Source organism: Leptinotarsa decemlineata, unplaced genomic scaffold (genome assembly GCF_025532065.1).
Source record: "Leptinotarsa decemlineata unplaced genomic scaffold, Ldec_3_MD MMD2_tig00000010_RagTag_RagTag, whole genome shotgun sequence".
Classification (NCBI taxonomy): domain Eukaryota; kingdom Metazoa; phylum Arthropoda; class Insecta; order Coleoptera; family Chrysomelidae; genus Leptinotarsa; species Leptinotarsa decemlineata.
The window spans coordinates 13178336-13187924 of record NW_027412538.1 but is presented as its reverse complement, the minus strand read 5'-3'; the positions used below and the strand labels follow the sequence as shown (position 1 = coordinate 13187924).

The following is a 9589-nucleotide window of genomic DNA, read 5'->3' as shown; positions in this document are numbered from 1 at the left end:
TCATTTTGAATAATCGTCTCTTTTATTCGACTGATTTCTTCATTATTGAATGCTGTTTTTACTTTTTTCAATTTGTATACCCCAGTGTTAGTATAAGAATTCAGTTATCTAATAACTGACTGACAACCTCACTCACATAAAAAAATCTGAGAACCCGTAACTTTTTCTGTTGGTAAAACTATCGTTGCCCCCATGTCGTAGTGGCACGAGCTCTCTCAAATTTCATCACACTATTGATAAAACAGAAAATATAAAATAAATTTTAGTGACCAAAATTCATCAAAGATTTATATTTGTCAAATGTGGTGAAATGTCAAATTTAATGTGACAGAAATTAATCATGTGTGAAGCCACATAAGTTGAAGGTCTACCTCTGTGAGTTAGATTTTCCGAATAGAAAATGTAAGAAACTTTATCAATCAGCTGGAAAACTCTACTCTTTAATTTCTTTATCACTACTGGAAGATAATAACAATAATTTTTTCAACATTTATATTTCCTCTTTCGTGTCATCGTCCTGTCAAGTACTGACACCTCTGAGAACTTCTACCACCTTGATTTTCCAATGGAATATGGAAGATAAAAAATCCACTCGCTTAGCACTGGTTTTACTAATGGAAGACGCTAATACATTTGCAATGGAAAATCGAGTTTTCAAATAAAATAAAGATGCAGGTCTTCGCACTACAATTATTAGCAAACGCTTAGTACTTAGACAATTTTCCAATATTCAACTGAGTTACTGATCAACTGATTTACATGCAACTGACAGCTTAGGTCAAAACGCCAAATGACCATGCGCCAAATTGAAAAATTTACAGCTGTCTTCGAAAATATAAATTTCAAAATGATTGTTTCAAATTTTGTTTTCAAAATTTTGAAAAATTCATACGATAGTGTTGAGCATTTTTTTCTGTTTTTATGTATATTGAAATACCAAATGCGCAATAGACACATTTCGATTTTGCGCCATCTATCAACCTGTGTACAAAGTTAGGTCAATAATTTTCTTGCGTCGTGAGTTTTTGAGAAATTCAAAACGAACTGGTAAAAACATTGGGGTTTTTATGGATCTTGATAACAACATAGCTGTCCTGAGTTTCCCCCTCCATAACATGGGAGTCAAGTTGCTACTGTCGTGAGACACCACTATCTGATCTCATTTAGATGCGGCACCTATTAACCACTTGAACAATTCGGAAAACAGCATACTTAAGGTTTCTTCTTTTCACATAATAATTTCAATATCTGTCCAGAGTCAAAATATACGCCATAAATGATCTGTTTCAAATGCTGAATGTGTGTATATTAAGAACCCAAATAATACATAGGCGATTGGAAATATGTTTCACATACTTCTTTATCATTTCTGACTTTAATATCATTGTTTATGTCAATTTATGTTAACTGTCACTATTTGACACTTATGATCACGAATTTGACGCAGTACTAGTACATCTACTGACTAATAGATAGATCGGCAGAGAGGTTTTTCGTTTTCGCATTTTCTATCTGTCTTCTGTCAAGACCTACTCCATAAATATTCTGTTTTAAATTGCTAGATGTGTCTGTCCCGAGTGTGACTGTTTTCACACCAATCTCACGTGTTTACCAACATTTCTATCGACTGAGCGTTATGAAATCAACACATTCGAAGCAATATTACAGGTGACTCCCACGTTTGCTGCATTTTGTAGGTAAACAGTGAAGTGAGACACTGACTGGTTAGTTGTGTTGTTGAAAAAGTGCTGTGAAGTGAGTGAATCACCATGTCCACATCATATACGATGACTTCCGAGAGAGATGCATGGGCTCTTCTGGCTTTGAAATCGGCCCCCGCTAGTCCTTCGAAAGTGCAGTGGAGCCCCGACGACAATGGTGAACCGATAGCTCGAATAGAAGGTCGCGAAATTGAATATCTGGTACGCCAGAGTCGGATAATTATAGGTAGAAACAGTTCACGTGGTGTTGTAGATGTAAATATGGGACGTTCTAGTTTTATCTCGCGAAGGCATTTAGAGGTTTTTTTCGAACATCCTTCGTTTTATATGTTGTGTAACGGGAAAAACGGCATCTTCGTGGATGGTGTGTTTCAGAGGAAAGGAGCCCCCTCGATCCGGTTACCCAAATCGTAAGTTGAGCTAATGTTATGTAAACAAAGTGCTGCTGTTAGAATTATTGCATGTTTATCCTAGGAGGCCTTGAGAGGTTAAAATTTACACATGGTGTGGTATCACGTGTATCTTTTTTCGGTTGCTTGTGTTATATTATTGAAAATCAATACCCCTTTTCGAGGTCAACCGGGCCTACATTGCGGTCTCAAACAAACTCGGCAACTCATTTTGAAAATCAAAGTATTTATTGAACAGGTGACGTCAGAAGAGCTTCCTCGTCTACTGTAGCCTTTAAATAACGTTACCATAAGAAGTATGCTAGTAGATTAATGTGAATATAAAACGAAAATAGTATTGACGTGAATTTTGATGGCATGACAACTTCCTTTTTGATATTAAGTTCATAACAGAGCACGTGGTACCTCTTTCACGCCGTGGCCCCGAAAGTAATCAATTTTAGCTCTGTCACAGTCGACGGTGCTATTTATTTCAAGGCATCAAAATCTGCCTACGAATTATTTCGCATTTTGCCGGCAATGGCCGATTCCTGTTTTTATTTTAAGATCTCTGGTGATTGCGATCTAGTAAAGTACATAAATAAAACTTTTTTCCCAAATTCCAAGCAAAACAAAAAGTAGTGTAGATAAATAAACACGTGGAATACAAAGAATGCAGATCTAGTTGGATACAAATGTAAAAAAAATATTGCCGTTTCATGATGATGAACAAGTATACAGGGTGGTAGTTGTTATAATGAAATCTGAAAAATGATTTTCTTTCGCACATTTTAAATACCGGTCTTGTTAGTGCAAAAGTAGGTTTGCTTTCAATCCATGAATAAGTTTTAGGAAAGAACAGAAAACTCATAGTTTCTTTGAGCTTTGGTTAATTACTTTAAAAGTGATTTGTGCAATATTTACCTACAGTATGATCTTCAGATACATACCTATTGTGCTTTTCATTTTGATTCTCGCCAATGATTGAAAAAGCACAATATGTGTTTTTTTGATGAGCATATGAGGGCTCAACATGTGTTTTTGGTTAACCAGCTGTCGTTCCCTGATGAATAACAACCCTCTGAAGTCAAAACTCGTTGAAGTTTAAAGAGGTCTTTCCTTTTAACGTGCGATTCCCAGCCCTGACAGGCGATAACCTGTTCTCAAACAACGACGCCAGCGAAACTGACAGAACCACTTTGGGATTTGAAGCCATGCTTCAACATCGACCGCCGACACTGCAAGGCTACTACTGCCGCCTTGGGGAGCCTCATTTATATTCGAGGATTGAGGTCTCTATAGATCCAATAGATGGCGCAAGGGGAAACGTCATCGCCCTCACTTACTTAGGGTTCTCCTTCTAGGATAGTCGAGTCCAGCAATGCTTTTGTGGTCCAGCCTGGCACTACTGATGAGACCTAGGGCGGGTCGAAACAGCGCTTCCTGTTCAGTCATAAATGCGTTGTGTTTGGGCTCTAGTTTACAACTGATGTATTCAAGTTTGTTTGGGTACCAACATAATTCAGGAACTACCCTGTATACTGCCTTCGCCTTGGATATACCTCATCACCAGTTGGTACGGTATACTCCGTCAAATGTTGGTTGCATGTTTCGGCCCTCCTAGGAGAGATAATTCCTCAGAATTCGCTTTTGTAAACTGAGAATAGCGATGTCTATAATTACCTATACCTACTTTATATTTAGCATTGCAGGACTTTTGTAAACGAGAACGTTCAAAGTTCAAAGCGCATTTCTATTCAAGGGCGGTTTTGTTAGGAAATTGTTAACGCTCCAGGGACGGATTGCGGTATATTCGTGCCCCTTATCACAGTTAATTCGTAGGGTAACAAACAGATGGCGCTGGAAGTTTGAAATTCATATGATTTTCAGTTAACTCTATCCTTCAACAGACACGTTACAAATTTCCCAGCCCATATGAAAATACAAAGTCGATGATGTTTTCTAAAAGACGAAACGTCGCAGATAAATTCCGCTTACGTTATCGTGTAGTGACTACACTTTTTAAGGACTACACTGTAGTCCTTAAAAAGTGGCTATGGCAAAGTGCTATTTGTTTTACATTTCCTTTGAAAAAAAAGCTAGGAGAAAATAAAAACGAAATTCTCAAATTTCAAACTTCAAAAACACTTCACTAACTTTCGTGGAAAGCTTCTAATAATTCCTCTTCCATATTTTCTGTTTCACTTTCACTGTCGTCATTTAAATCAATAATTAATTTATTTCCACCATTAATATGGGATTGTCCAATCTCCATATAGTCTTTTTCAACTAAAATTACTTTTTTAATTCTTTTCTGCCAATCTTCTTCGGTAATATTAGATATTTCTTTTATAATTAGCTCTATTAGCTTCTTATCAAATTTTGGAAAATTATTTTTACGCCTGATGCTTTGTTTCAATTTTCCCTAAGTCAACTCAATGGGATTGAAAACACAAAAATAGGGGGGAAGTTTCAGTATGGTGTGTCAATACTTACACTTACACAAGGGCATACGTGTGAAGTTATCCACATCCACAAAATACACTGAGAAAAAAAATATCGCATTATTATTTTTTCATTTACCGACTCTGCACACCTACTATTTTTCAATATGATACGCTTATTGACTGAATTAGTAAAAAACAGAGCCGTCCTAGTTTACTAAACTGTCTGAAGGGGTGAAAATAGGGTGGAAATATTTAAAAAAATCGTAACATGAAAAATCGACTTTGTACACCTACAAAATTGAGATATGTTATTCCTGATGATCAAATCGATTGAAAAAACTTCACGTTATAGTTTTCCAGGCCGTCTGAGGGGGTTTAAATGGGATGGAAAGTTGAAGAAATCGTATCTTCGAAAATTGAATGTGTACACCTACAATTTTGAGGTATGTTTTCCATCATGATCTATTCTACAGTAAAAAACTCCACGTCATAGTTTACCAGGCCGTCTGAGGGGGTAGAAATTTCAAAAAATCATATATTTGAAAATTGAATTTTAACACCTACAAGATGAGATTCTCCTGATGATCGATTCAACAAATAAAAACAAAGTGTCAGAGTTTTTCAGTTCTGAGAAGACCGGAAACTTTTGCACTATATCAGTTGTTTAATGTAATGAATTGATGAATGTTAGTGTAATATATGTAGGACTAGATAATTCGGAAACAGTCTGACAACGCTGCAAAGTCAGCCTCTTGATTTTCATAAACCATAAAACCAAAGCAAAGGAGAACTTTAGAGTTAGAAAATATTTTACACTATTTATTATTTATAACCATTGTAACAATTTTGTAGGTGTACATATTCAATTTTCAAATATATGATTTTTTCAAGTTTCCACCCCATTTTCACTTCTTCAGACGGCCTGGAAAACTATAACGTGAAGTTTTTCTTGTCAAATCAGGTGTCAGGAATAACATATCTCAATTTTGTAGGTGTACAAACTCAATTTTTGAATATATGATTTTTTCAAATTTCCACCCCATTTTCACCCCCTCAGACGGCCTGGAAAACTATAACGTGAAGTTTTTCTCGTCAAAACGGGTGTCAGGAGTAACATATATCAATCTTGTAGGTGTACAAACTCAATTTTCAAACATATGCTTTTTTCAAGTTTCCACCCCATTTTCACCCCCTCAGACGACCTGGAAAACAATAACGTGAAGTTTTTCTTGTCAAATCAGGTGTCAGGAATAACATATCTCAATTTTGTAGGTGTACAAACTCAACTTTTGAATTTATGATATTTTCCAGTTTCCACCCCATTTTCTCCCCCTCAGACGGCCTGGAAAACTATAACGTGAAGTTTTTTCTGTCGAGTAGATCATCTGGAATAACATATCTCAATTTTGTAGGTGTACAAAGTCGATTTTTCATGTTACGATTTTTAAAAATATTTCCACCCTATTTTCACCCCTTCAGACAGTTTAATAAACTAGGACGGCTCTGTTTTTTTACTAATTCAGTCAATAAGCGTATCATATTGAAAAATGGTAGGTGTGCAGAGTCGGTAAATGAAAAAATAATGCGATATTTTTTTCTCGGTGTACTTTGTGGATGTGGATAACTTCACACCCGTGATCTTCGCTCAATATTGTTTTTCGAATTCCAGTTTTGATGTATCAACAGAAGTCATGTCTGATGTACTCAAACTCTCACTGTCCTCGAGGAACTTACTGCTAATTTTTTCAAAACTTTCTGTATTTTCTATTTCTTTAGAACGATTTCTTTTTCGGTGGTATATAATATTTACGGTCTGTTCAGCTTTTGACCTTCCAAAAACCTGTTCATTAACTTGAATTCCAACATCAAAGGTCTTTTCCTGTGTACATACTTCATCAGACATGATTTGATTTTCAGCAATATCTTCGTTACAAGTATTCAATAGAATTTGTTTTTCCTTTTTTAGAACAAACGGTGGAGCTTTAGATGTATCGGCCATCGGTCTATCAATCTGGCAATCAAATTTATGCGAAATTACGCCTGGTTTCAATATAATTTTTCCCACTTTCATAACTTTGATATACATGTAATTTTCTAAGTTTGTTTCATCCTGAAATTCAAAGTAGTGCTCAGAGTAAAGTATGTATTTTTTTATTATCATTCATACGCATAGCGCGCTGCCATAACTTTCATAACAGTAAAATAAAAATTTTGTCTGGTGGAGTTACCGAAGAATTATTGCATTTAGAAACGATGAAATACTTGTAACGTCATTTTTTATCATTATTCATTTTCATGCAGTTGACACACTGCAGTAAACAACACACAACTTTCTTTCTACGGCTTTAGCAGACGTAATCCGCTTATCCGTCAGCACTCCCTTGTCGTCGAGTCGACTGATGTGACGTCAAACTTGAACACGCCCCGTTTCGGTGAACGCCACATTCAACAATTAATTTGAGGGGGAAGATAAACAGTGAAAATTCAGATTTTTTCCAGATGTACTATTCGAAACAAACTTTCAAATAATGAAATAAAAAAACTTGTTAAATGAGCCATTCAAATCATCAACTATCGAAATATTCTATAAGCCCCGGTCGATAGTGGAGAAACAAAGGTGGCGGTGTAATCAAACAATTTAAAACGTAAACATCGGCAAAGGCGATCTCGTTTCGTAGATGAATTTGAATTCCTATGAAGAGTTTCCTTGAACTTTGGCGACAACATCGATCAATAAAACATGTCGCGCGTTCAATAAAAGTTGGCTGCGGACGAAAATGTAAATAAATAATAATGGTTTATCGTAGATGTGCATTGTTATCTAATATTGAGGATGTGGCAGGCTTCGATCGAATACCCCGATATTTATTGCTCGATTAGGATATATGAGAATATGCTTCCTGGTGTTTTTTGAAGTATTCAACTTGACTCAATTTAGAATATGCTAAAATGTTATAAAGGATCCCTGTTAAGTTAGCAGAACCATTTCAGGCTAATTTTGCACTCTACTTCATAATTTTAGCCTCATTTTAGGCTCATATTGCCGCCTATCGCTGATTTTCTCGTTTTTTTTTTTGATTCAGTGAGTTCTGCTAGCTCAAAATTAAGCTTACAGAACCCAATTGGGTTCTGGGACACAAAAAACATTTTGAATCAGACCACGCCATAAATTCAAGTTCATTTCAGTCTCATATTGCCCAGTGGGTTCTGCTAGCTTAATATTAAGCTATCCTCAGCTTAATATTAAGCTATCAGAACCCACTTGGGTTCTGGGTCACAGAAGACCGTTTTGTTGGATCAAACAATGTGATAATTTCAGTTTCGTTTTGGGCTCCTATTGCATCTACCGCTGTTTTTATGTTTTTTGAATTCAGTGAGTTCTGCCAGCCTAACATTAAGCTTGTGGAACCCAATTGGGTTCTGGGTCATAGAAACACGTTTTGTAATTTCAGGCTCGTTTTGGGCTCCTATTGCCTCATATCGCTGATTTTTGGATCTTGCAACGTCTTAATTTCAGGCTTGTTTTGGGCTCCTATTGCCCCATATCGTTGAATATTTTGTTTTTTAAATTCAGTGAGTTCTGCCAGCTAAACAAAAAGCTTATGGAACCCAGTTGGGTTCTGGGTAGTAGAAAAACGTTTTGTTAGATAAGACAACGCCGTAATTTCAGGTTCGTTTTGAGCTTCTATTGCCTCCTATCGCTGATTTTCTCCTTTTTTTTATTCAGTGAGTTCTGCTGGCTCAACATAAGCTTACAGAACCCAATTGGGTTCTGGGACACAGAAAAACATTTTGTTGAATCAGACCACGCCATAAATTCTGGCTCATTTTAAGGCTCAAACTGCCCAGTGGATTCTGCTAGCTTAACATTGAGCTATCAGAACCCACTTGGGTTCTGGGCCACAGAAGACCGTTTTGTTGGATCAAACAATGTGATAATTTCAATTTCGTTTTGGGTTCCTATTGCATCTACCGCTGCTTTTTTTTGTTTTTTGAATTCACTGAGTTCTGCCAGCCTAACATTAAGCTTGTGGAATGCAATTGGGTTCTGGGTCATAGAAAAACATTTTGTTGGGTCAGACAACGTCATAATTTCAGGCTCGTTTTGGACTCCTATTGTCCCTATCGCTGATTTTTTGGTTTATTAAATTCATTGAGTTCTGTCAGTTTAACATTAGGCTTGTGGAACCCAATTGGATTTTGGGTCATAGAAAAACAGTTTGTTGGATAAGACAACGTTATAATTTCAGGCTCGTTTTGGGCTCCTACTGTCCCCTGTTGTTGATTTTTTAATTCAGTGAGTTCTGTCAGCTCAACATTAAGTTTACAGAACCCAATTGGGTTCTGGGGCACAGAAAAACATTTTGAATCAGACCACGCCATAAATTCAAGCTAATTTTAGGCTCATATTGCCCAGTGGGTTCTGCCAGCTTAACATTGATCTTGTGAAACCCAATTGGGTTCTGGGTAATAGAAAAACGTATTGTTGGATCAGGCAACGTCGTAATTTCAGGCTCGTTTTGGACCCCTATGGCCCAATATCGCTGAATTTTTAATTTTTTTAATTCAGTGAGTTCTGACAGCTCAACATAAAGCTTGTGGAACCCAGTTGGGTCCTGGGTCATAGAAAAACGTTTTGTTAGGTAAGACGTCGTAATTTCAGGTTCGTTTTGGGCTTCTATTGCCTCCTATGCTGATTTTTTGGTTTTTAAAATTCAGTGAGTTCTGCCAGCTTATTTTTAAGCTTGTGGAACCCAATTAAGTTATGGGTAACGGAAAAACGTTTTGTTGGGTCCGACGTCATAATTTCAAGCTCATTTTGCACCTCTTCGCTTTTTTCTTCGTTTTTTCAGTGAGTTCTGCTAGCTCAACATTAAGCTTACAGAACTCAGTTGGGTTCTGGGACACATAAAAAAACATTTTGTTGAATCAGACAACGTCATAATTTCAGGCTCGTTTTGGACTCATATTGCCCCTATCGCTGATTTTTTGTTTGTTTTTTGTTTCTCGTATTATAATCAGGGTAAAAATG

General features: G+C 36.6%; 1 protein-coding gene across 2 annotated transcripts in view; it reads left to right on the top strand.

Annotated features, from left to right (window-relative positions):
- Positions 1-1490: 1490 nt before the first annotated feature.
- Positions 1491-9589, top strand: part of FoxK (Forkhead box K) — a 28052-nt gene continuing 19953 nt past the window's right edge. The window contains exon 1 of one of the 2 annotated variants that reach the window (XM_074171487.1): positions 1491-2131. In XM_074171487.1, coding sequence (XP_074027588.1) covers positions 1770-2131 — 362 coding nt within the window. In that variant the 5' untranslated portion in view covers positions 1491-1769. The remainder of the gene's footprint in view (positions 2132-9589) is intronic. The other variant, XM_074171486.1, reaches the window with a different exon arrangement.